Here is a 27,554-nt window from a genome sequence, read left to right as displayed (position 1 = left end):
TAGCATTAAGCGGCTATGGTTGAGTCTTAGCTTTTTAGCCCAAGTCTTTAGCTCAAGTAGTTAAAGGTGCAACGGTAGGCAGGTTACATAACTTCCCTGTGTCTTAGTTTCCTCATCTAAAATAGAACTATTACCATACCTGCTTCCTAGGATTAAAACAATTAATTCATGTAAAGCATTGTTGCTGTGTACTTGACACATAATACAGTAGCAAAGCATTAGGTACATTGTAGTCACTAGTATTCTTGCCTTCTGTAAATGCTTTTTTTAATGTGTACACTCCAAAGAATAATTACACAGTAAACATTCGTAGAATCCCCATTCATTTAAAAAACCACCCTGTTTCCACTGCACAGAAGTGCCACATTTGTCATAAATCATGCATTCCTATATGTGAGGCTCAGTTTCTGAACTCTGTTCTGTTCTTAATTACTATAGCTTTATAACACGCCTGGATAATCTTATCTGGAATGCCCTCCTATCTTGTTATTTTTCAAAAGATTTTGCTTTTCTAGGTCCTTTGTATATCGATATACATTTTAGAATTGGTTTGTCAAATTCCATGGAAAAACCTTTTGGGATTTCGTTCAGGACTACACTGAATCTCTAGATCACTTTGGGAAGAATTGACATCTTCACAACATTGACTATTTCTATTAGTAAATTTAATATCTCTCTTCATTTGGTTAGGTCCCCTTTAATCACCTGATAATATTTGATACTTTTTCCCATGAAGAAATTGCACATACATATATTATGTTAGGTCTATCTCTATGTACTTCAAAGTTCAGATACTGTTGGTAAATGATATCCTTTTTCTTATTTTAATTTCTGACTGGTGCTGGTATGTATTTTATAAAAATATTTTTTTAAAAATCAATGCTATTTCTATTGCCAATCTCTGGCCCATAAATGTCCTATCTTTGCCCCTACTCACCCTCCCATCCAACCCTGCTATGGCCCCGCCCTGTGACCTTAATCTCTCTGAAGCTGGGGGAAGAGAGGGAGGCTGTGTGCAGATGGCTCTTCAACCTCGAAAGGAGGATGTCAGCATCTGAAGGCGGGAAAGGTGAGAGCAGCCTTCCACCCCTACAGGCCCTTGGAGCAAGCCTGGGCTCTGCTCTACCCTCTGCCCTATCTGACCCACCTACTCCCCAGCAGGACCCCACCCCTGGAGAGCCACCAGGGGACCAGAACCACATCATCCTGTTTCCATCCCATCCAGCATCAAACATAGCCTTACCGCCACCTGAACCCTGAGACTCAGCCTGACCTAGACCCTGCTTCTATGGCCTCCCAGCCCCATCCACAGCCTTAGTTCCCAGCTGAATCCCAACCCTAATCCTGGCCCCAACCTCTATTTTAGTGCCCACCCTGAATCCATTACCAAAGCCATCCCCAAGCTTAATCCCAACACAAACCTTACCAACCAGAGGGCAAACCCTTGTTAGAGTCTAAGCCCCACCATAGATACAGCCCTTACTATGAGCTCTAAGTTCACCTAACCTCAGCTCCAACATCTGGATATCAATGCTGTTAGTGAGTAGGTCTCTGACTTTCCAAAAAGAGCGCAGATCCATTTTTAAGGATGAGAGAGAGAGTGAGGGAGAGAGAGAAAGAGGACACTCTTGGTGGTAGTAAGTCATGAAGGCTGGGAGTCAAAATTTGCATAGGTTTGAATTCCAATTCAGCCACTTCATCAAATCACTTAACCTCTCTTTTTGCATCAATTTTCTCACCTGCAAAATAGGAATAATACTTGGTGCCAGACATTATTCTGAATGCTAAACTCATTAATCCTTACAGCAACTCTATAATGTGGGTACTCTTATCATTCCATAACACAGATAGGGAAATTGAGGCTCAGAAAGGTTGCATATAATTTTTCCCAAGACTACAAACAGCTACCAAGTGGCAGAGTTTGGATTTAAATTCAGACAGTTTGTTTCCTCCAAAGCAGGGGATCTTAACCAAGCCACCCTACTGCCTCTCAGAGGTTGGAACAAGGCCATGGGAATTGGGAATGGCCTTAGCTGAAAACCCCAATGCCAAATTCAAATCCCATCCAGACTTAACTTTGACCCTAATCTTGATCCTAATTCTAATCCCAACTCATTCAAACACCCAGTCCTAACTCTAAATCATATCTCAAGCACACTCTACTCCCATCTGTATTTAAACCCAACCCAGAAGTCTACCACTCGAATTTAACCCTAAATTTGCCTCCAGCTATAAACTTAATCCTACCCCAAGCAAATTTAAACTCCCTGCCAAGTCTAACAGCAAAGCCTACTTTACTTGGAAATGTAACCTCCATTGTCCATAAACTCTCTCAGCCCCCAATCAATTCCAACACCAATTCTTACCCCTCAATTCTTAACTCAGGCACCCCCCAACTCTCCCTAATTTTACAACCTCTTCTCCTTCCTCCCCACACAGGGATGGGATGAGGAAGGAAGCAGCCATGATTGCCCCAATACCCCATCCCTTCCTGTCTTGGTTTCTCCACACAGACACCACCCCAGAGCCCAGTCCAGCCAATGGGACAGGCCCTGGGCCTGAATGGGGGCTATGCCCTGGGCCTCCAGCATCAGGAGGTGAGGAAATCAATGAGGCATCAGGCCTGGGGACCCCTAAGCGGAGGACTCAGCACAGTAAGCACAAGACGGTGGCAGTGGCCAGTGCCCAGCGGTCACCCCGAGCACTCTTCTGCCTCACTCTGGCCAACCCCCTGCGGCGGTCTTGCATCAGCATTGTGGAATGGAAGTATCCTTGGAAACCAAGGGCAGCACTCAGGGGTAAGGGTCACCAGAGTACCAAGAATCAAGGATTAGGCCAAGGCTGGAATCGAGGAGTGCTGAGGTCACTAGGGATCAAGAGTCAAGAATTGGGACGTCTGGGTGGCTCAATCATTTAAGCAAACAACTTTGGCTCAGGTCATGGTCTCACAGTTTGTGAGTTTGAGCCCCACATTGGGCTCTGTGCTGTCAGTGCAGAGCCCACTTTAGATCCTCTGCCCCCCCGCCCCCGTCCCTTCCCCATTTGCACTTCCTCTCTCTCTCTCTCAAAATCCAAGAATTGGATTAGAGGGTGAGTTGAGAAAGGTGAAGATCACTGCAGGGATGGGGAGTGTCAAGAGTCAGTGAGTCACAGCAAGAGTTGGGGATGTCTAAGTTTTCCAAGGGGTTCAAAATCAAAGCCTTGGTCAGGGCAGGAGTTGGGAATGTCAAGGCTGGTCACCTTGGGTCAAGCGTCAGCATTGGGTGGGTTGCGGAGGGCCTCAAGGGAATGTGGGGATTCTAAAACCTATCTGCCTGGGTCCTTGACTGTCCACCTAAGGCCCTTTGACATCCTCATCCTGCTGACCATCTTTGCCAACTGTGTAGCCCTGGGGGTCTACATCCCCTTCCCAGAGGATGACTCCAACACTGCCAACCACAACCTGGTGAGGCTCACCACCCCTGCCACCCCCAGCCAGATACAGCCCCAGAAGAACCACACCACAACATTTCAAGCTCCCCCACACCAGCTCCTCGCTGACCCAGATGACCCTCCCCTCTCCAGCCCCACCCTAAGTCCCTGACTAAGCTTCCCTTCCCCGGCCCCCCTCAAGCCCTACCCCCAAATAATTCCCTACTCTCCCGCCTCACCCCCGGCTCCACCCTCAGGAGCAAGTGGAGTATGTATTCTTAGTGATTTTCACTGTGGAGACTGTGCTCAAAATCGTGGCCTATGGGCTGGTGCTCCATCCCAGCGCCTACATCCGCAATGGCTGGAACCTACTCGACTTCATCATCGTCGTGGTCGGGTGCGTGTCTGCGGGGGACACCCCCACCTTAGTTCAACATCCTACCCCAGGCCCGCTGAATTCAGGGCTCAGGGAAAGGTCTGCTTCCGACTGCCTCCATCTGGCAGCCAGAATCAGGAATATTAACATATTTTAAACTTATTTGCATTTCCAGTTACAGGGACTTATGCTTTTCTGAGAAGGGAGGGCTGGAGGGAGGTCCCAAGGCCCGACCTCTGCCTCCTTATTCCATGCTACCCCATCAGGCTGTTCAGCGTGCTACTGGAGCAGGGCCCTGGTCGGCCAAGGGACACCCCGCATACCGGGGGGAAGCCGGGGGGCTTCGATGTGAAGGCGTTGAGGGCTTTTCGGGTGCTGCGGCCACTGAGGCTCGTGTCTGGGGTCCCAAGTGAGTGGCAGGCCACCGGGGGTTGGAGGTAGGGGAGGGTTGCAGGAGGGGGTTAAACTGGACCCGTCCCTCGGTCCCCATAGGCCTGCACATAGTGCTCAATTCCATCATGAAGGCGCTGGTGCCTCTACTGCACATCGCACTGCTCGTGCTCTTCGTCATCATCATTTATGCCATCATCGGACTCGAGCTGTTCCTTGGACGCATGCACAAGACATGTTACTTCCTGGGATCTGGTCAGCCATTCCACCCTTCCTGGGACAGGACACCCCCCCTCCACTGGCTCCTAGGTCCCATTCACTTCTCAGAGAAACCCATTCAAATCCACGAGACTCCATCCCCAAGCTTCGACTCCACCTCCAGATAAGCAAGCCTTACTCCTTTATTCAAGACTCTGCCCTCAATCCCAGACTACAACCACCGCTTTGCTAATAGCTCCTCCCTATCACAAGTCTTCACCCATAGGCCAAGGCCCTACCCTACACTTGACACCATCCTCCAGGATGGCCCCATATACTCGGGCCCTACATCCAGAGCACAGCCCGAACCTTGCCCCCACCCTATTTTCAAAAGACCCTTCCCAATTCATAGGACTTCGCCCCCAGGCTCAAGTCTCACTGTTATTTACAAGATTCCACCCCAAGTTTTACAGTTCCACTCCTTGATACCTGTAGCTGGGACTCACAACTTTTCAGTGGTTCAGAATCCTGACCTAGTGGAGTTAGGATTTTAACGTTGCCCTTGATTTAGAAAAATCTCCAACCTGGTATTGAACTTCCCGGGTGGGTGGGGCTCCAGGGTAGTTGTGACTGTGGGTGGGTGTGCTTCAGAATCCGGAGCTCCAGTCTTCCCACAGACGTGGAAGCGGAGGAGGACCCATCACCCTGTGCGTCTTCCGGCTCAGGGCGTGCCTGCACACTGAACCAGACAGAGTGCCGTGGGCGCTGGGCAGGGCCCAACGGAGGCATCACCAATTTCGACAACTTCTTCTTCGCCATGCTGACGGTTTTCCAGTGCGTCACTATGGAAGGCTGGACCGATGTGCTCTACTGGGTGAGTTAGGTGGATCGCGGGCACACAGCGCGAGACTGTACCTGTCTTTCCTCTGAGAGTGTCTGTGTATCCTGAGAGTTGCATGCTGTCTCTTTCCCCAGATGCAGGATGCCATGGGGTATGAGCTGCCCTGGGTATATTTCGTGAGTCTCGTCATCTTTGGGTCCTTCTTCGTCCTCAACCTTGTGCTTGGTGTGCTGAGTGGGTGAGGAGCTTAGACGTCTTCACCATTACTGCCCCTCAGCCTCTTTCCCATTTTTTTTTTTTTTGTTCCTAGCAAACTCCTAGGCATCCTTTCAGGACCCATCTGAAATACCCCATCATTCATTCTGTCAAGATTGAACATGAGCTGTGTGCAAGGCACCATTTTAGGAAGGGAATAAAAGACAAAAATCCCTGTCTTCTTGGATATTACATTCTGGTGGGGAGAGACAGATAATAGCAACATACATAGTAGATCGTGTATACACCCATGCATGAACACCCATAGTGGTTTATTTTTATTTTTATTTTTTATTTTAAGTAGACTCCATGCACAATGTGGGGCTTGAACTCACAACCCTGAGAGTCTTGTGCTCTACCATCTGAGCCAGCCAGGCACCTCACATATGTAGCATTTCATATGGAAATCTGGGCTATGGAAATAAAGGAAGGATAAAGATGGAAATGGGCAAATCTTCCAGTTATAAATAGGGACATTCAGGACAGGCCTCTTGGGAAGGTGTTATCTGAGTAGAAACGTGAGAGAGATGAGGGAATGGGCCATGTGGGTGTCTGAGGAAAGAGTTCCAAGCAAAGGGAACAGCTGGTGCAAAGCTAGAATGTGCTTGATATATTCAAAGAACAGCAAGGATGCCAGTGAGGCTGGAATGGTGAAGGCATGGGAGCCAGGGTGGTCCCCCCCTCCCAGCCTTCTATCTTCCCCCCTCAGAGAGTTCTCCAAGGAGAGGGAGAAGGCAAAAGCACGAGGGGACTTCCAGAAGCTTCGGGAGAAGCAGCAGTTGGAGGAGGACCTCCGGGGCTACCTGGACTGGATCACACAGGCAGAGGAGCTGGACATTGAAGACCCCTCCGTTGATGGCAACTTTGGTTCTATGGCTGAAGAGGGCCGGGCCGGCCACCGTAGGCAACCCCAGTCTGGCCCATTCCCTGCCCCACGCATCCCTCAGATGTGGGTTACCCTCCTGAGACCCAGCCCCAACCGGCAACGACTCTAGGCCCAGCCCCCAGTTCTGACCTAGAATATAGACCCAGACCCAGACTCAAATACCTTTCCCAGACTGTACCCAGAACAAAGATTTCAAATAACAGCCATCCCCCCACCCGCAACACACACACAAGTGTGGCCCTAACCCAGCCTCAGGCCATGCTCCGCAAATGTCCTCCCCGCCCCACAGGGCCACAACTGGCAGAGCTGACCACTAGAAGACGTGGACGTCTGCGTTGGTTCAGTCACTCCACGCGCTCCACACACTCCACCAGCAGCCACAGTGAGGGTCCATCCAGGTTGGGGAGAGGGGTGGGATGGATAGACAGAGAAGAAAGCCAAGGGTGGAGCCCTTGGGTCTTCACAGACTGACCTCTATTCCCACCCTTCCCACAGCCAGCCTCCCAGCCAGTGACACTGGTTCGATGGCAGAAACCCCAGGCGATGAGGAAGAGGAGGAGGGGGCTCTGGCCGGTTGTACACGCTGCCTGTAAGAGCCCGCAACCCTCAACCCCTGACCCAATCCAGAACCCAGTCCAGACCCTGATCCCAGTCCTTAGTTTACCCTCGAACCTTGATCCCAGCTTCCCATCTCCAACCCCAGGCACTGACTGCCCCTTAGTCCTTAATGATGCCCACCTCTCATCCTCCTTTCTAGAAACAAGATCATGAAAACTAGGATCTGGTGAGTTGGGATTCTTGGACCCCATGGCTTTGTAAGAACCACCTCCAAGTCCCCCATGACCACCGGGCTGCCTGACCTGAGTCCCCCAGGTCTGGCTTAGATGGATGATTTCAGCAGTGGGCTCGCCTTCCCCCTCAGCCGCCGTTTCCGCCGAGCCAACCGGGGCCTTCGGGCGCGCTGCCGGCGGGCGGTGAAGTCCAATGCTTGTTACTGGGCCGTGTTGCTGCTTGTCTTCCTCAACACACTGACCATTGCCTCGGAGCACCACGGGCAGCCCATATGGCTCACACAGATCCAGGGTGCGTACCCCCACTCTGACTGCCAGCTCTCTTCCCCAGCCCCCAATTCCCAGGATCTCAGAAGCCCAAATCCAGGATCTCTAGGGTTCCTCAGACCCCCAGACACACTGCCTTCCTGCCCTAATAAATACAGAAATCTTAGCCTGTCCCACCACACCGTAGCTTACACTTAGGTAGCACTTGTGTGTGTCAAGCTCCGTTCTCAGCACTTTACATGTACTAAATCAATTTCTCTTTACCAAAACCTTGTGTGAATTAAGTACTAAGGCAAAGAGTACTGAGCACCAAGGTACTGAAGAGTTCACTGATGAATCCCAGGACTCAGCTGGCTCCAGAGTCCAGAATCTAACTCCACACTATATGGATGGGTTAACCCCTCCATGTTTCTGTTTCCCCATCTACAAAATGGGAACTGTATGGGGCTCCTGGGCGGCTCAGTCAGTTAAGCATCCAACTTTGGCTCAGGCCATGTTCTCATGGTTCGTGAGTTCAAGCCCCACGTTGGGCTCAACGCTGACGGTGCGGAGCCTGTTTGGAATCTGTCTCCCTCTCTCTCTCTCTCTCTGTCCCTCCCCTGCTTGCTCTCCATCTCTCTTTCTCAAAAATAAATAAACAAAGCATTTTTTAAAATGGGGACAGTAATTGTATCCACTTCATGGGGTGGTTGGGGGGATTAAGTGAGTTGAAGTGAAAAGTGCTTAGAACATTGCTGGACCCACATAAAGTGTTAAAAGTGTTAGCTCTTACTATTACTCATTTTCATCTCAACCCCAGCCTGAGTACTGAACACACTTCTCACTGCAAGCCTCAAACCAGCCTCAGTCCCAACTAAACCCCAGACTCCAAGGCTACCTTTGAGTTGGAGTTTTCCTGAACTCGTGGAGGTTCACCAAGGCCCCCACCTCGATTTTGCCCCCTCACCCCAGTTCTGAGCCTCTCAAAACCTCACCCACTCTGACCTAAAAACTCACCCCAATCCATACCCTAGCCATACCACCAGCCCGTGTGTGTCCCAATACTAGCTACCCCAGATCACCCTGTGGCCCCTACCTCTCTACACATCACAAGGAAACTAGCCAGCCTGGTCACCCGTGTCCTTCTCCCCACAGAATATGCCAACAAAGTGTTGCTCTGTCTTTTCACGGTGGAGATGCTTCTCAAGTTGTACGGTCTTGGCCCCTCTGCTTATGTTTCTTCTTTCTTCAACCGCTTTGACTGCTTTGTAGTCTGTGGGGGCATCCTGGAGACCACCTTGGTGGAGGTGGGCGCCATGCAGCCCCTGGGCATCTCAGTGCTCCGATGTGTGCGCCTCCTCAGGATCTTTAAGGTCACTAGGTGTGTGTGGTGGGGGAGAACTGGGGCCCCAAGCACAGCCCTAACAGCCCCCTCCCCAGCTACAGTGACTATCTGCATCACCATTCATTTAGCAAATATCCATTGAGGGCATACTGTGGGCCAGACACCATTCCAGGCCCTAAGGGAAACACCAGGAATCAAAGTAGACACAAGTTCCTGCCTCATGGAAATTACAGTCCATTGGGGAGGGTATCTACTCCATTTCCACCCCCTTCCTCAACCTCAGCTCCAGCTCAAACATTATTCCCAGCACTATCTCTGACCTCAACTCCATGCTCATCCCTAACCTTTACACCATCTCTAACTCCAACCCCCAGGCACTCATTATACCAAACTCATTTACAGCCCCAACACCCAATCCCAAAGCCAGCCCCATCTCCAATCTCATCCCTAACTTGCAGCCCAAACCCCATCACAAACCATAACCCCCATGTCCCTAACTCCTAACCAGCAGCATATCTCCAGCTGCAACCTCAGACCCAGACCCAATCTCATCCCCATCCCCTCCTCTATCCCAACTCTCAATCACAACCGTATCCCCAACTCAGTCATCTAAAACTCCAAATACTCTCTTAACCCCTAACCCTAGCCCCAGCCCCAGCTATAGTCTCTAACCCCAATTCCAGCCCCAGTCCCAACCTAAACCCAATCTTAACTTCATCAACTTCCATATAACCTCCATCCTAACCTCATTTGTCATTACACCGTTAACACCAAACCTAACCCCAAACTCAAACTCCCCCTCACTTCTTATTTTAACCTCAACCAAAGCTCATTTCAACCCAGTCCACCCCTAGTGCATCCCAAGCTGGCATCCTGCCCTGGCTCCTGACTCACCACTGGACGTGTCCACCCTGCCTCCATCTCTGCTCTAGGCACTGGGCATCTCTGAGCAATTTGGTGGCATCACTGCTCAATTCAATGAAATCCATCGCATCGTTGCTGCTTCTCCTCTTCCTCTTTATCATCATCTTCTCCCTGCTTGGCATGCAGCTGTTTGGGGGCAAGTTCAACTTTGATCAGACCCACACCAAGCGAAGCACCTTTGATACCTTCCCTCAGGCCCTCCTCACTGTCTTTCAGGTGGGACCTGGAAAGCATGGGATAGGTGGGTCGGTGGGAGGGACCACAGTGTGGGGGGTCCAAAGAGCTTCACGGTGAACTACCCTCAGATCCTGACAGGTGAGGATTGGAACGTGGTCATGTATGATGGTATCATGGCCTATGGTGGCCCCTTTTTCCCAGGAATGCTGGTTTGCGTCTACTTCATCATCCTCTTCATTTGCGGCAACTGTATCCTTGGAGGCTTGGGGGGCTGGATGGTGGTAGAACATGGCATAGATAGAGGGATGTCGATGGTGCACAGGCAGGCTGCTTCTTCATCCTTTGTGGCCTGAACTCACCCCAGATATACTTTTGAACGTGTTTCTCGCCATTGCTGTGGATAACCTGGCCAGTGGAGACACGGGAACTGCCAAGGACAAGAGCAGGTGATGTCTGGCTCTGCCCCCAAGATAGTCTCTCCCTGGGATCCCTGACTGGGTCCTCACACATACATCCCATGCCATCAGAAATGCCTCGGCCACCCTGGCAATCCATATCCCCAGATCCAACCTGCCAGTCCCCATTCATTCAACGTACATTCATTGAATAACTACTTTGTGCCAGGCCATATTCTAGACACTGAGGAGACCACAGGGGTCAAGATAGACAGAGTCCTCACCTTCATGAAGCTAATATGTTCATGAAGTTAGGGAAGGCAAGCAAAACACAAACAAATGAATATATAACATAAGTTAATCAAATATATATTAATAATATGTAATGAAGAAAAGAAAATGAAATAAAAAATAGAAAGCAATGAATATTACTATTTTGGTTAGGGTAGTCAAGGAAGGCCTCTATGTGGAGGTGACCACTGAACAGAGATCGAAGTAAAGTGAGGGAGTGAGCCATGAAAATATCTGGGGAAAGAGTGCTCAAGGCAAGAGGACAGCAAGTGCAAAGGTCCTGAGGTGCACATTGAGCACATTCACAAAAAAACACCAATGAAACCAGTGAGTCTGGAGTGGAGTGAGCAAGGAGGAGAGTGGTATGAGGTGAGCTCAAATGGGAGGATAGGGAGGCCATACTAGGGGCATTCTGGGCCATGGTGAGGACTTCAGTTTTTGCTCTGAGTGAGTGGGAGCCATGGGAAAGGTGTGAGCAGAGAAAGAATGTGCCAGACTTAAAATTTAACAGGACCCCTTTGGCTGCTGTGAAAAAAACAGACTGTGAGGATGAGGGCAGAAGCAGGGAGGTTCCATGGAACCTCAGAAAGGTCTGTTCTGACTGCATTGACTCCCTCTAAGCTTCGCCTATCTACTGCAATCCTTAGCAATCACTCCCCCTTTCCTCACACAGGGAGAAGAGTGCTGAGGGGAATCCCCCACAGGAAAATGGAGTATTAGTGAGTTAGAAGCCTGGGCATTGTCTATACCTCCCATTACCATCAATACCTGTGTATGTGTGTGTATCTTTAACCCCAATCCTCTGCCTGTGCATTCCTCCATTATTGTGTTCCTTCCATGCCTCCCCTGGGTCCACCCTATAGTGTCTCCTCCACCTTCAGTAACCCCCATATTTCTGTCCCCAGGCGCCCAGTGGGGAGAATGAGGAAGAGGAGGGCAGAAAGAATGAAGGAGCAGGCAAGTGGGCAGGGCCAGGTGGAGGAGGTGTGGGACCTTAGAGACAGCACCCAGGCAGAGCTCTTGACCCCTGAGATCCTCTTCTCTGAGCAGAAGCCTTTTCTGAAATCATCTTGAAAACAATGGGCTTGGGGTTTGGCCAGCATCATTTGGGACCTTGAGATTAAAGAAGAGAAACAGACATTTTGTTTTACTGCAGAACTTCTCAGAGCCTTTTTTTTTAAATGTTTTATTTATTTCTAGGAGAGAGAGAGACAGACAGACAGACAGCGTGAGCAGGGGAGGGTCAGAGAGAGAGGGAGTCACAGACTGAAACAGGCTCCAGGCTCTGAGCTGGCAGTCAGCACAGAGCCCGATGCGGGGCCCAAACCCACGAACTGCGAGATCATGACTTAAGCGAAAGTCGGACGCTTAACCGACTAAGCCACCCAGGTGCCCCAAAACTTCTCAGAGCCTTTATTGTAAAATAGTGTGTATTTGATTGTGAGGATGGTGATGTTCATTCAACACACATTTCCTGAGCTTCTACTGTGCCCCAGGCACTGTTCTAAGTGGTGGAGACACTACAGCGAGTTTGTTGTGTGACAAGCACTGTTGTAGGTGTTTTACATACATTTTTCTCAATGAATTGTCTGTCTTTTGATCTTCTGGTGCCAGGCTTGGAGGGAGAAGAGGAGGAGGAAGAGGAAGAGGAGGAAGAGGAGGAAGAGGAAGAAGAAGGTGCAGGGCGTGTGGAACTCCTACAAGAAGTTGTACCCAAGGAGAAGGTGGTACCCATCCCTGAGGGCAGTGCCTTCTTCTGTCTCAGCCAAACGAACCCGTGAGTGCTGGGAGTGGGTAGGGGGCCAAAGCAGGAGGGAATAGGGCAGGTGGGAGGCCAAGGAGCAGCCCAGGCCTGATGCAACAGAGCCTGAACTGTATCCCTTGGGCTCTCCCAAACAACTCTGTGGTCCTGGTCCTGGGCTCTGACCACAGCCCATTCCCCACTCCCCAGGTTGAGGAAGGCCTGCCACACCCTCATCCACCATCATATCTTCACCAATCTTATCCTGGTGTTCATCATCCTCAGCAGTGTATCCCTGGCCGCTGAGGACCCCATCCGAGCCCACTCCTTCCGCAACCACGTGAGCCTTTGGCCGGAAGGCTGGGGAGGGGACATTCCCAAGGGGGTCCTACTGGGCACAAGCTGGGGCCAGGGTGGAGAGAAGGAGAAGATCCCCAGTTGGGCAGAAAGAGAGGAGTAATAATGGCAGCTGCTGCAGATGCGAGCCCTTACTGTGCATGCCACACACTTGGGGAAGCACCAGGAAGGAGATCAGTATTTGGCCAAGGAGAAAGCTTGGGCTCAGAGAGGTTGAGCAGGCCAACGGTACCAATATAGCTGAGCAGAGGCAGAGGAGCCCAAATCTGAACCCCAGTCTTTCTGATGGCCAAGCCTTGTGCGTTATAGAGAAGTCCTTGATGATGATGAGAAAGGGAGGGAGAAAGGGAGGGAGGGAAAGAGAGGGAAAGGAAGGGACAGAAAAGCTTACAAAGAGGTACACACACACACACACACACACACACACACACCCCTAGGATTCCCCCCAGTTATGACTCAGTGGCTTCACCTCTCTTTCGCCCGCCAGATTCTGGGGTACTTTGATTATGCTTTCACCTCCATTTTCACTGTGGAGATTCTGCTAAAGGTAATTAACAAGCCCCAGTCGTATCCCCAGTTGCCCTAACCCACTTGGCACTAACCCCTGCAGCCCACCTCTCCTGTTTCCATGTCCTCCTCCCCTCTCTATCCCCACATCTGGAGTCCAGCCTGATGTCCCCCTCTCCCTCCCCCAGATGACAGTCTTTGGGGCCTTCCTGCACCGGGGCTCTTTCTGCCGTAGCTGGTTCAACCTGTTGGATCTGCTGGTGGTCAGTGTGTCCCTCATCTCCTTTGGCATCCAGTGAGTGACCTGCCCCACCCCCTGCCCACTCCAGTCCTCCTAGAGCAGAGGCTAAGTCTGGGCCAGGGCCTGAGGACTGATCCCTCCCCAGCTCCAGTGCCATCTCAGTGGTGAAGATTCTGAGAGTCCTCCGAGTACTGAGGCCTCTCCGAGCCATCAACAGGGCCAAGGGACTCAAGGTAACCCAGCCCCACCTAAATCCGTAGGACCCATGCCCTGCCCCACTGCTAGGGCCAGTGTCTGTAATCAGACTGACCATTTGCACTGATGCATGACCACACAACCTGGACCTGATATGTAACCACACATCCCTGACCACTGATCATATGGCCTCACCCATGTTCCTTACAAGTGACTATAAACTCCTTACCAATGGCCACATTTCTCTGATACAAGTTCCTGAAATGTGGCCATATAGCCCTTCCTGGTAAACATTTATTGCTGGTTGGTGCCCACATCCTTGGCCCATATCGCTGCCTCTTGACCACATGTCCCTGACCACACATACCTGATCCATGACCAGATGTCCCCGGCCCAAGTCCCTGACCCCCATCTACACCCAAAATCCCTACCCCCTGGCTGCTGTAGCCTGCAGTGTTTGTTAGCCATATTTGTGGGTGCCTGCAGCACGTGGTGCAGTGTGTGTTCGTGGCTATCCGGACCATCGGAAATATCATGATTGTGACCACACTCCTGCAATTCATGTTTGCCTGCATTGGCGTGCAGCTCTTCAAGGTGGGAGGAAACACTGGAAGGAGGCCCAGGTCAAGGTGGGGAGTAAAGGGTGAACCTGCCTGACAAATATTTTCTATACAGGGGAAATTCTACAGTTGCACTGATGAGGCCAAACACACCCCCCAAGAATGCAAGTGAGTGCTCAAAACCTTGCCCTTCATGGAGCTCAGGGCCCCTCCTAAAGCCAAAGAAGTCCTTAAATCTCACCAAGGCCCCTGGAACACTTAGAGCTTCCTCCTCAGAATTCCAGAGACTCCCTCAAATTTTATTAAGGCCCTCCAAACCCCATGAATTCCCAAAGGCCCCAAAAATACACCCTCAGCATTTTCCCAAGAGCTGAAGAGGCCCTCAGATCTCACCAAACCCTAGAAGACCCCCCAATACCTCCCTAAAACCCCTCTCCATATTCTGCAGAGTTACCTAAATTCTACTCCAGACCCCCCAGAAATATCCAAACACTCCCCTCACCCACCACCACTGCCACCAAGTCCCAGGCTTCCATCTTGAGATTCCTGTAGAGGATAGTGGATAAAAGCATGGGCTTTGAAGTCAGGCATCCCTGGTTCCAATTCATCTCATAGACATGGGTACATTTCTCAGCCTTGCTGAGTCCTATTTTACTCAGCTGAAAAATGAGGATAAAAAGAGAGCAGATCTCACAAGGTTGTGGTGAGGAGTTAAATGAGTTACGATATGGAGACTGTACTACAATGTAAAGTTACTACATGTAAAGCCAAGTGCTGATTAGTGTTGATTATTAGTATTACTTTTTCCTGGGCAGTGGTGATGATGATAATGGTGATGATAGCTAATATATAGGGTACCAACTAATGCCAGACACTATTCTCATTGAGTGACTTCATTAATCCTTGTAACAAGCCAGGAAATATATTGTTATTATCTTTAATTCATAGATAAGGAAAATTGAAGCACAAGAGGTTAAGTGCCCAAGGTCACCCAGCCAGTAAATGCGGGGGGGGTTAGTATTTGAACCCAGGCTATCCAGCTCTACCACTCTGCCCTGTTACTTCCATGCTCGACACCTCAGTCCCTGTTCCCCAAATCCCCACCCCTCAACACCCACCCAGCCTGTCTACAACATCCACAGGGGCTCCTTCCTGGTCTACCCTGATGGAGATGTATCACGGCCCCTCGTCCGGGAACGGCTCTGGGTCAACAGTGATTTCAACTTTGACAATGTCCTTTCAGCCATGATGGCCTTGTTCACTGTCTCCACCTTCGAAGGCTGGCCTGCGTGAGGAGCAGGGCCCCAAGGATGGGCAGGGGACAGGGCAGGAGTCTTTATGCTAGGATCTTCTGGGGATGGGTGGGAAGGTACCTTGGGATGTGCTAAAGGTCTCTTGAGACTGGATAGGGTTTGGGGGGGACTGGTGGACATATCAGAGAACTCGCTGGGGGTCCTCCAGAAGTTGGCTGGGGGTGCTTTGGGGACCGTGTAGGGGGTGTCTCCAGGAATTGGGTATAGGTCTCTGAGGAGCTAAGTGAAAGTCTAGAGAGGACTGGATATAGGATTTAGGGGGACTAGGTAAAGGTCTGGAGAGGACACTGGGGGAGGTCTCAGAGGAGATGGAGCTGGAGATTCAGGGGGTTCCAGAGAGATGTACAAGTCTTTGGGGGTACTAGTTGAAGATCTCTGGTAGAGATGGAGCAAGGAATTCAAGTTGATGGGATAAGATTTAGAGATCTTTGGGGGTGTGTGTGGGAATTCTGGGGACTGCATGGAGATTTCCTGGTGGTTGGAGAAGGAGATTTAGGGATCTATGGGAACTTAAGGAATTTGCAGGTCTTGGAGGACCAGGGTAGGGATTCTCTAGAGGGTCGTATGGGGATCTCTAGGTCTCTGGAAGGTGAGACAGGGGATTGGGGGTCTTTGAGGTCAGGTGGGGGTCTCTCGGGGTATGTGTGGAGGCCTCAGGTGGTTAGGTCAGGGGATTTGGGGGTCTTTGGGATGCCAAAAAGGAGATTTTGGAGTGTTTGTTATGAGATGTCTGGGGGCATGTCTGGGAGGGGGCCAGGATATCTCCTCACCTACCACCATTGGCTCCCCAGTCTACTATACAAGGCCATCGATGCAAATGCAGAAGACAAGGGCCCTATCTATAATTACCATGTGGAGATCTCAGTGTTCTTCATTGTCTACATCATCATCATTGCATTCTTCATGATGAACATCTTTGTGGGCTTTGTCATCATTACTTTCCGTGCCCAGGGCGAGCAAGAGTACCAAAACTGTGAGCTGGACAAGAATCAGGTGACCTCTGACCCCTGACCTTTGGCCACCAACCCCTCCCCACCTTCTTGCCTTGAGATACCACAGCTTACTCATGCCCTGCACCCATATGCAGCGCCAGTGTGTGGAGTACGCCCTCAAGGCCCAGCCACTTCGCCGCTACATCCCCAAGAACCCACATCAGTACCGCGTGTGGGCAGCTGTGAACTCTGCTGCCTTCGAGTACCTCATGTTCCTGCTCATCCTGCTCAACACGGTTGCTCTAGCCATGCAGGTCTGATCTCCCCACCCTGACCTCTGTCGGACACCTGACCTTATTCTATCCCCATAATCCCCTGGGAACCATTAGGAATGCTTTAGTCTGCAAGTAACAAAGCCCCCAACTGACAGAGATTAAGCTATAAAAATATTTGCCACATTTCCTCACATCTAAAGCCAATAATTGTCAGTTGCATCCTGACTTAAGAGATGTAAGAGTATGGAGAAAATGGCAGATGGCAATTGTAAGTTGCCATTGATTGTGAAATGCACCCCAGTGTCAGAGATTCTAAATGCGAAAATATGTGCATAATGGAGTCAACAAAATATGGTAGCTACCTCACATAACAAGAAGTGTAGAGCTGGGCTGTTTGATTATGGTTCATCAGGTATCCAGGCTCTTTCTCCTCCACCATTCTTAGCAAGTTGGCTTTCATTCTCATGATTGTTGCTTCATGATCACAAGATGTCTGCCACAGCTCCAGTCATCAAAACCACATTCAAGGCAGGAAAAAGGAGGGAAAGTTGCACCAGAGGCTCTCCTCATTTGGGCCTTTTATTAGAAAGCAAAGATAGTTTTCACGGAAACTACCTAGTCAGCAGCAGACTTCTGTTTCTGTCTCATTAGTCAGAAATAGATGCAAGGAAAGCTACGAGATCAAGAGCTGGGCTTTCCAATATCCTTATTGAGAAACAGACAGTGTGAGGGGTTTGGCCAGTCCATCATGCTATCTCATCTCCAGACTCACTTCAGTCCAAGCCAGAAAATATTTGGTTGTGGGTGGGGACGTCTCTGCCTCAGGCTCTGTCCTCACACCTGACTTTCTCCTCCAGCACTATGAACAGACTGCTCCCTTTAACTACGCCATGGACATCCTCAACATGGTCTTCACTGGCCTTTTCACTGTTGAGATGGTGCTCAAAATCATCGCCTTCAAACCCAAGGTGCCCTCCACCAGCCTTAGACTCTCCTGCAGTGGGTGAATTCCTTGGTGTGGAGCTTATTGCAGAGCTCTCGGGGTGGGGGTGGGGGAGAGCAGGAACCAAGGACTCTTAAGACCACGGTATGAGAGGGGTCCAGATGCAGGCCTATCATCCAGTCCAAGCTGGGCCCTGCCTCCCCAATGTCCCTTATGACTATTGGCCCCCTATGCTAGCTCTGAGAAGACAGGGCTCTACATTTTTCCTGCCCACAGCATTACTTTGCCGATGCTTGGAACACGTTTGATGCCCTTATTGTGGTGGGCAGTGTAGTGGACATTGCCGTCACTGAAGTCAATGTAAGGACTGGCCTCTCCACTAACCCTCCTTTCCCCTACCAATGTTCCCCCACCTCAACCCCAGGGCTTTCTTTCACATGAGTAGGTGCCTCTCACTCACCTCCACCCTACTAATCCTGAAGACTCAGTGCTCTTCATTCTAGCTCTATATCTCCTGAGTCCCTATCAGGATTAGCTAAAATCCCTCTCCACCAGCTCCCTTATTCCATTTGCAACCTATCCTCTGGCTCTGCCATCTCCTAAAATGATTCTCCTGTTATTTCTATTATTTCCTCCATTGCCTCTACATCCCCCTCCATCGGCTCCATCATCTCCACCAAATCCTGCTTTGGCTCCATCGTCTCTTCTGACTACTTCATTGGCTCCATTTCCACCACTGACTCCATTGTCTGCGACAATTGGTCTTTGACGGCTCTGTCATCACCACTGACTGTACCATTGGCTCCATAATCTCCTCCATGGTTCTATCACCTCAATTGACAATGCTGCTGGTTCCATGTCTCCATCGCTGGCTTCTCCATTGGATCCTCCATTGGTTCTCTCGTCTCCATCATCTCATGAAACCACTGGCTCCATCATTTCCTCAATTGGCTCCATTGTCTCTCACCCATCATTTCCTATACCTTCCTCCTTTCCCTTCCACCCTCATTGCCAACTTTTCCCACAACCGTCTTGATCCACTGACACAAAACCTTCTCCATCATTCCTTCAATAATGACTCTACCATCCATTATCCCCAATATCTGCTACATCATTTCTCCCTTGGTTCATTTGTGCCTGTGATCTCATCTTATCTTCTGTCACCTCTGTCTTGGCCATATCTCCCTTCAGAATGGTGGCCACCTTGGCGAGGTAACCCCACCTCACAACAGGGACTCTATGCTTCTTTCCACACCCACCTTCCCTTCCTTTCTTCCTCAGAGTTCTTAGAAATGCTCCCTGACAACCCTGGGGCCTGAGTTCTGATGGATTTGGGGGCTGGGAGGGTCAAAGCATGAGACAGGGAGGTGACTGAGGCAAATGTAAACTGATCATACCCACCACACCCTCAACCTCAGAGCTCTGAGGACAGTTCCCGCATTTCTATCACCTTCTTTCGCCTCTTCCGAGTCATGCGGCTAGTCAAGCTTCTCAGTAAAGGTGAAGGAATCCGCACACTGCTCTGGACATTCATCAAGTCCTTCCAGGTAACCTCCCATCCCTTTGACCACCCCTCACCCCATCTCACACTTCTCAGCCTGTCCTTTTACCACCCCCAGAACTACATCTCCCAGTGTGCCATACCCATCTGTAACTTAACCATTTCCAGTTTTCTCTCTTTTCTAGGCTCCCAATTCCCAACATACCTTGGCCTCACTAACCTTATTCTATTGTATTTAATACCTTATTCACATTTGGGAGACACTGGTAGTCATAGGCACTTTGGGGATGGGCCACCTCTCTCAGCAGACCCAGGCTTGAGGGAGCAGTGTATTCTGGGGCTTATAGTTCTCTGCCTGGACCTGAATATCTATTCTCCTCTTCACCCCTATAGGCCTTGCCCTATGTGGCTCTTCTCATCGCAATGATATTCTTTATTTATGCAGTCATTGGGATGCAGGCAAGTGGGGACCCTAGGGAGCATCCCTCAGGCACTCTTCTGCAGAGGGGTGTTGGGTAAGAATTCACCCACAATGAGGGTGGTGGGTTGAAAGACAAGCTGATTGACACTGAGTCATTCCACACATCTGTGAAATTGGATGTGCAGTGCCTGCACGTCAGGGTTGTGAAGATCCTTTGAGTATTAGAGGTTGTGAAATGAGTGACAACCTGTGGGGGCATGGGTTCACCCCTCTGACACATGCCTTGTGTGCCCACAGATGTTTGGCAAGGTGGCTCTTCAAGATGGCACACAGATCAACCGAAACAATAATTTTCAGACCTTTCCACAGGCCGTGCTACTTTTGTTCAGGTGACATCTACCCCCTTCCACTGCGACCTTGGTCCACAGCATGCCCTTGGGTGCTCACATACCCTGTCTGGGCCCCAGACTGCCTGAGGTGTAAAAATAACAGGGCAGTGTGGAGCTCCATTTTTCCTGAGACCTTTTCTGGATGTGATTTGAAGAATCTTGTATAACAATCTAGCCTCATCCACCCTTTTTCTGGCTGTAAGATGTATCCCCTTCTTAGGCCTCAGTGCCCCATCAGTAAAACACAAACAGGACTGTCATAATCCTGGCCACACCAGCTTCTAAAATATTGAAATGCTGGTACCCTTGGGTGTCTCAGTAGCTTAAGTGTCTGACTTCAGCTCAGGTCACGATCTCATGGTTCATGGGTTCAAGCCCCACATTGGGCTCTGTACTGACAATGCAGAGCCTGCTTGGGATTCTCTCTCGATCTCTCTCTCTCTCTCTCTCTCTCTGTAACTCCCCCGCTTCATTCACTCTCTCTCACTCTCTCTTGCTCTTTCACTCTTTCTCTCAAAAATAAAGGAATTTTATAAAAGCTTAAAAATAAATAAAATAAAATATTGAAATACTATCTGTGCCAGATACAACCTCTGGCAAGAAGTAGGTCATCTCCTCACCCCTCAGCCCCCACAATGCCACTTGCCATGACTTCATAGCCTCCCCTACAGGATGGTCCCCTTGTATGACCCCCAGGTGTGCCACCGGTGAGGCATGGCAGGAGATAATGCTTGCCAGCCTTCCCGGGAGTCGATGTGACCCTGAGTCCGACGTCAGCCCTGGCGAGGAGTTTACCTGTGGTAGCAATTTTGCCATCGCCTATTTTATCAGCTTCTTCATGCTCTGTGCCTTCCTGGTGAGGACCATTTCCCCACAACCACCAACATTGCCACGAGGGCTGTCCCTGAGGGATCTGGGGAGGAGGTGGGGAGCCCAGATCTTCAGACTGGGTGAAAGGGCTGGTCTGACAAGATCAACCCAGGGACTCATGGCCCTGTAACCATAAGTTTACCTCAGCATCCCACCAACCCCCCACACCCTGCCCGGCCCTTCACCTAACCCCCACTGTTCACTGGCCCACAGATCATAAATCTCTTTGTGGCTGTCATCATGGACAACTTTGATTATCTAACCAGAGATTGGTCCATCCTGGGCCCCCATCACCTCGATGAATTCAAGAGGATCTGGTCTGAATATGACCCTGGAGCCAAGTATGACATGTAACCACATAACTGGGATTACAGGGGACAGTGCACTGCCCCACCCAGTCCCCCAACCCCAGAACCTCTGACTTGTGTCTCCCACTACCTAGTCAATAGATGTCCCAAGGTTCCACTTCCTCTGTCCTCTGTCTTCCCCAACCACCGTTGGGTTCTTCCCTGGCAGGCTCTGGGGTGTTGGTGGGGAAGGTAGTTATAAGCTGGTGGAGTCTTCAGAAAGGGCTGGAGGGGGTATCTCCAATCCAGCGGTGCGTCCTACCCACCCCCACCTGCCCCAGGGGCCGCATCAAGCACTTGGATGTGGTTGCCCTGCTGAGACGCATCCAGCCCCCTTTGGGATTTGGGAAGCTGTGCCCACACCGTGTGGCCTGCAAGGTCTGTGTATCCTCCCATTCCCCACCTCTGAGAGGGCTATCTATCACATGGCAAGCGTGGGCAGGGACCCTGCCTTGGGTGGGGAGGGTGTGTTTGGCTTTATCCTCAAAGGTTTCTGCCCCTGGGCATCCAGTGCCTTCATCCCTGGAATTTGCTTAAAGTGAGTTCCGTATCCCTGTTGTGTGTAGAGACTTGTGGCAATGAACATGCCCCTCAACTCAGATGGGACAGTGACATTCAATGCCACACTCTTTGCCCTGGTTCGGACATCCTTGAAGATCAAGACAGAAGGTACATGGGAAGGATGGGGAAAGGACAGGAGCAGGTGGGTCCCTGGGGAGAGTGCAGGGATCACTCATTGAATGATGGGCCTGGCTCATGGCTCTGAACCTCAAAATGAGTGACTTTGGCTTCTCCAGGCCTGTGTTCCCACCAGTTCAATGGGGGTGGTGTGTGACTGCGGTAGAAACTGGTGAAGCCCCTTCCAACAGGAAGGGAGTGTCTGTGAAGGACTCTTCCTATTGGCTCAGGCCCCATATCCTCTCCTGATGCAGGGAACCTGGAACAAGCCAATCAGGAGCTGCGGATTGTCATCAAAAAGATCTGGAAGCGGATGAAGCAGAAGCTGCTAGATGAGGTCATCCCTCCTGCTGACGGTGAGCTAGCTCCACCCCAATTCCTTGATCCCGCCCAAATGTCAAATGATTGCTCACCATCACAAAACTAGCACTGGTCGGAGGGGAGGCGAAGGGGAGCCTATGCCCTGGGTAAGGGGAGAACAGGGGACCCCTGTGTAACCTTGCCTTTTCTCCCTTGCCCCCAGAGGAAGAGGTCACCGTGGGCAAATTCTATGCCACATTTCTGATCCAGGACTATTTCCGCAAATTCAGGCGGAGGAAAGAAAAGGGGCTACTAGGGAGCGAGGCCCCCTCAAGCACTTCCTCTGCTCTTCAGGTCTTCAGAGAGGGGCCTGGGTGGGTGGGGATATATGGGATCAAGAGGCTGACTGCCCTCTTGATCTCGTGGAACCCATATCACAGATGAGGAAACTGAGGCCCCAGGACTCACAGAGGGTCAGTGGTGGCTGAGGAAACCCTTCTCCCACCCGACACTCCAGCACAGGAAACAGGCTCATGAAGGGGAAGTTTAGATCCTGAGCTGCCTTCCTTCCCTATTTTCCCACCCCCACAGGCTGGTCTAAGGAGCCTACAGGACTTGGGTCCTGAGATCCGGCAAGCCCTCACCTGTGACACAGATGAAGAGGGGGATGAAGAGGGGCAGGAGGGAGAGGAAGAGGAAGATGAGAAGGATCCAGAAACATACAAAGTGAGGACAAGTTTTCACTCCCCTGGGAATTTGATTGTAGAAATAATTCTTCAACTCCTTAAGTAACTTTGACACTGCCTCTGCGGGGGAGGCCCCCAGAGAAGCACCCCCGCCCCAGGCAACAAGGCAAACGTTTATTTGATACCTACCATCCACTGTTGGAGGGTGAGACCTAGATTAAGCCTCTAGTAAGGTCATTGGAGATAAAATCCAAGTGACTTGTTGCACTAGCCAAGTGACTTAGATATGATAACCTGAATGGCAACATTCAGTCCTGTGACTTCCACAGGCCCCGATGGGCTCCCAGCCCCCATCTCGTCGGAGTTCCGTGATTTCTGTATCTCTGCCTGTCGGGGACAGACTTCCAGACTCACTCTCCCTTGGGCCCAGTGATGACGATGGGGGGGCTCCCAATTCCAGACAGTCCAGTGTGCTCCAGGCTGGATCCCATGGCCACAGGTATGGTCAGGGGTCTAGTGGGATATTGTAAGGGAAGGCAGGGACTAGCCACCACATGGAGGTAATTCAGGGGCAAGAGGGTTTTTGAATGGAAATTTGGGAAGGATGGAAGGGACTCAAGGGCTCAGATGGGAATAGAGGGTAGGAAGAGATTCATATGAGAAAGGCAATGCAAAGGCTTAATACAAAGAGCGCATAGGGGCACCTGGGTGGTTTAGCATCTGACTCTTGATTTCAGCTCAGGTCTTGATCTCAGAGTCATGAGTTCAAGCTCCGCGTTGGGCTCCACACTGGGCATCAAGCCTACTTAAAAACAAATGTGAAACTATCCATGGTCCTCAATTTTGTCACCTGTAAAAGGGGGATAATAATAGCACTTAACCTCACTGGGATAATGAAAGAATGAAATGAAGTCACACCTAGATGTCACTTTGACAGCCTCCTCCTCACATCTCCCAACACACCCCCCAGTTCTTGTGTTGAAGGTGTCTCTTCAACAGGCCAACTTTGATTTTTTTTTGAAACGTTGGGTCCTTCCCATGAGAAACATATATTAAAAGAAAGCCCATGTTCATTTTAAAATGATGACAGGTTAATTTTCTGTTGTGTGAGTTTTCCCAATTGAAAAAAAAAAATGTAAAAGCCCAGTGTTTCTGTAGGAATGGGGCACAGAACAAGAATTAACCAGCAGCACAGGGCCACATACTGGGGCGTGGGGGTGGGGGATCTGGTCTAACTTGCTTCACTTTCTCCAGGAGAAGCTCTAGGGGGTTCATTTTCACTATTCCAGAAGAAGGAAGTTCTCAGCCCAAGGGAACCAAAGAGGAAGAGAATCAGGACGAGGAAGAGGAAGTCCCCACCAAGGACTCTGGCCATGACACGTAGGATGAGCCCATGTGCCATGGGCAGGAGGGCAGGACTAATGGAACCCCATCGCCATGCCCAAGCCTGAGCTTACCCGTAGCCCTCTCTCCCACACAGGCTTTCCTACCTAGATGATCAGGCAGGGACTCCCCCGCGCCCCATCCTTTTGCCACCTCACAGACCCCAGAGATATGTGGATGGGCACAATGCACCACGCCGCCGTCTGCTGCCCCCCACACCTGCAGGTGAGAGTGGGCATGGGTCCTGAGGGCCCCACAAAGGCCAGAAGGGCAGAGGGCTGGGGTGGCATTGACATTCTTCTTCCCCCTCTCTCCCCCTACTCCCAGGTCGGAAGCCTTCCTTCACTATCCAGTGTCTGCGGCGCCAGGGCAGTTGTGAAGATTTGCCCATCCCAGGCACCTATCATCGTGGGCGCAACTCAGGCCCCAGCAGGGCACAGGTGAGGTGGGGGGATGAGGTGCTGGGATCTGGAAGGGTGGAGTCAGCCTAGGGTCAATTTATCAAACACACTACATCTTCTGAAGAATGGGGAATATATGAATTCACAAAATCCTCACTGTACCTGTGACATAGGTTAGTCCCAGTTTACAGATAAGGAAACTGAGGCTCGGAGAACCTTACCCCAGATCACACAGCTAGTAAGTGGCAAAGCTCATATTTAAATGAGTCTTCTATGCTCTTTTTTTAAAAAATATTTTTTTAATGTTTTATTCATTTCTGAGAGAGACAGACAGACAGACAGACAGACAGACAGACAGCATGAACAGGGGAGGGTCAGAGAGAGAGGGAGATACAAAATCTGAAACAGGCTCCAGGCTCTGAGCTAGCTGTCAGCACAGAGCCCGACGTGGGGCTTGAACCCACAAACTGTGAGATCATGACCTGAGCCAAAGTCGGACGCTTAACTGACTGAACCACCCAGGCACCCTGAGTCTTCTATGCTTTTAAATAAACTCAAGTCTGATTTATACGCATTCAGCTTTACTTCAGCTGTGTTTGCAAGGGTAGGGGTGGTAAGATGTAGGCACAGGGGTGAGTCCTAGACTTTCACACCTCACTCATCTACAATTATCCCCTGATGCTTATTCTGGTGCAGGGTTCCTGGGCAACCCCTCCTCAGCGGGGTCGGCTCCTATATGCTCCACTGTTATTGGTGGAGGAGGGTGCAGCGGGGGAGGGATACCTCGGCAAATCCAGTGGTCCACTGCGCACCTTCACCTGTCTTCCTGTGCCTGGAACCCACTCAGACTCCAGCCATGGCAAGAGGCGCAGTGCTGACAGCCTGGTGGAGGCTGTGAGTCCAGCAGGGCCATGGGCAAGAGGGATGGGGGAGAAGGGGAGGAAGTGGGAGCTTGGGAAGGAGGGAATAGGGGCCCCAGCCTCTGTGTTGTGCATGTAGCTGTCTATCCTTTTGCTCTGTAACTTCTGCTCAGCATGATGTGTGCATGACCGTCCCCAGTGTCTTCCCTGCACACCTTCATGCATGCATCATCTATCTACATCGATCCCTCTATGCATGCTGCTTTGATTCCATGCTGTGCAATCTGTCAACTCTGATCCCATCTGTGTCCCCAGGTGCTCATCTCCGAGGGCCTGGGCCTCTTTGCCCGAGACCCACGCTTTGTGGCCCTAGCCAAGCAGGAGATTGCAGATGCGTGTCGCCTGACACTGGATGAGATGGACAGTGCTGCCAGTGATCTGCTGGCACAGGGGACCAGCTCACTCTATAGTGATGAGGAATCCATCCTCTCTCGCTTCGATGAGGAGGACCTGGGAGACGAAATGGCCTGTGTCCATGCCCTCTGAATTCCCATCTGTCCTTCACTGCTCAATAAACCTCCTGCTCTCCCTTCCCCAGAGGGAGACAGGCATGGACCACAACCCTGTATTTTGGTATCTTTGCACTGGGGGCCTGGGGCTATCCAGCGGCCCCCAGCCATCCATCCCCTGCTTCAGCCCCGAGCCACTGCCCACACACGAGTATTTCCAGAAATCAGGACAGCCAGGCCTGATTATTCAGCGTCAGGGAAGGAGGGAGGAGGAGGAAGAGACAGCAGCCAAAAAAAGCTGGAGACAGAGTGGAGGTGGTGGGGGAGGGGGAGGGGACCGGACAGAGATGGAGGAAGGAGGTGGAGAGAGGATGTGTGGGGGCTTGGATGAGGAGTGAAAGGAAGTCAGAGATTCCACAAGGGGTCAGTCAGGTCAGACTGAGGAAGGACAGACATATGGGATGGAAAGGATAAGAATACTCAAGAGTGGAGTCCTGCCAGTAGAAAGGCCAGGAGGTTGGAATTAGCCTGGTATGTAATATATCAGGCAGAGGGGTCTTCTGACAGCAACAGGAATTTCCGGGAAGCTAAACTGGGATTAGCCTGTCTCCCACTTCCTACCTTCTGCCTAAGAGAAAGAAAATCTAAGTCCACTGACAGAAGACAAAGGGTTAGGGTCCCAGCCTGGGAGAACTCATGCAGGGCCCACCTGGTTTTCCTGAGACCACCTAAGAGTACCCCACTCTCCTCACACCCAGATCCCAGAGCTCTTCTTTCTGTTTCTTGCCCTGCCTGTAGTCATTATCCACCCTTTGGGGTCTTATTAACTAAGTGAAGCTGTACTGGGCATTTACTTTGTGCCAGGCACTGTTCTGGGTTTCCCTCAGACCAAAGTGAGCTGGCTTAGACATGACACAGGACTTGTCCAAGATGGTAGTCAGCCCCACTCCAAAGGAGTTGGAGGCAGTGGTGGAAAATGTCCTGGATGGGGCACCACTGGGGACTGACCTAGGGTTTCATCCGAGCTCTCAGAGCAGTAATTTCTCATTTGTATAATTTGTGTCAATCCAGCCAGGACTGAAATTTGAGGGAAGCCAGAATTGGAGACTGGGATTCAGAATATAGGATTGCACCAGGCCTTGAAACCAAGGCTTGGAGTGGTTAGGCTGGTATATTGTGGGCACAGCAAGTCATGGGCAGAACACAGAGAGTGAAGGGAGACTGTTGAGGGGTGAGGTGGAAAAGGCCAGATGATGCAGACCCTTCAATGCCAGTCTCTAAACCCTGGGAGTTTTCCTAAAAGCAGTGGGGAGCCATGGGAGATATTTGAGCAGGGTAGTGACATAGTTAACTGCATTTTAAATGGATGCTCTGACGGCTGTGCTGAAAACAGAAGGGAGGGGGAAGAGACTGGAGATGCTAAAATTGGCAGGAGCCATGGTTGCCTTAGCCAGGGGAGGTTGCAGAGGAGATGGTGAGAAATTAGTGGATTCCAGAGATGTGTAGGAAGTAGAATGAACCATTTATTTGGCCCCGGGCTATGGGCATAACAGTGATTATCTTGTTTAATCAGTGCAACAACACTATAAGTACCGTTTTAAACTATTTTACATGTCCAA

General features: G+C 50.7%; 1 protein-coding gene across 1 annotated transcript; it reads left to right on the top strand.

Moving 5' to 3' along the window:
* The first annotated feature begins 1,044 nt into the window (after positions 1-1,044).
* On the top strand, positions 1,045-25,972 carry CACNA1F (calcium voltage-gated channel subunit alpha1 F). The gene is made up of 48 exons (XM_039218256.1): positions 1,045-1,069; positions 2,514-2,766; positions 3,340-3,445; positions 3,669-3,808; positions 4,054-4,196; positions 4,280-4,432; positions 5,053-5,249; positions 5,351-5,454; positions 6,181-6,371; positions 6,647-6,739; positions 6,853-6,946; positions 7,115-7,141; positions 7,280-7,440; positions 8,550-8,775; positions 9,672-9,879; positions 9,969-10,089; positions 10,205-10,286; positions 11,200-11,245; positions 11,432-11,491; positions 12,158-12,303; positions 12,478-12,607; positions 13,112-13,171; positions 13,320-13,426; positions 13,518-13,605; positions 14,054-14,161; positions 14,243-14,295; positions 15,270-15,416; positions 16,232-16,433; positions 16,528-16,686; positions 17,505-17,615; positions 17,867-17,950; positions 18,782-18,802; positions 19,009-19,137; positions 19,485-19,550; positions 19,810-19,901; positions 20,598-20,757; positions 20,985-21,112; positions 21,400-21,496; positions 21,685-21,787; positions 22,051-22,152; positions 22,320-22,450; positions 22,688-22,822; positions 23,112-23,293; positions 24,049-24,162; positions 24,263-24,390; positions 24,493-24,605; positions 25,263-25,460; positions 25,742-25,972. The coding sequence occupies exons 1-48, from the start codon at positions 1,045-1,047 to the stop codon at positions 25,970-25,972; spliced, it is 5,955 nt and encodes a 1,984-aa protein (XP_039074187.1).
* Positions 25,973-27,554: the final 1,582 nt, after the last annotated feature.

Source organism: Hyaena hyaena, unplaced genomic scaffold (genome assembly GCF_003009895.1).
Source record: "Hyaena hyaena isolate Hyena2069 unplaced genomic scaffold, ASM300989v1 scaffold_754, whole genome shotgun sequence".
Lineage (NCBI taxonomy): Eukaryota > Metazoa > Chordata > Mammalia > Carnivora > Hyaenidae > Hyaena > Hyaena hyaena.
This window is presented reverse-complemented; position numbering and strand designations above follow the sequence as displayed.

What these genes read in the sequence shown, in the direction of transcription:
- CACNA1F (XM_039218256.1), top strand. Translation starts at nt 1,045, where the DNA reads ATGTCAGCATCTGAAGGCGGGAAAG. An exon ending in AGCATCTGAAGGCGGGAAAG is followed by an intron (nt 1,070 to 2,513) that starts GTGAGAGCAGCC and finishes TTCTCCACACAG; the next exon opens with ACACCACCCCAGAGCCCAGT. An exon ending in ACACTCCACCAGCAGCCACA is followed by an intron (nt 6,740 to 6,852) that starts GTGAGGGTCCAT and finishes CCCTTCCCACAG; the next exon opens with CCAGCCTCCCAGCCAGTGAC.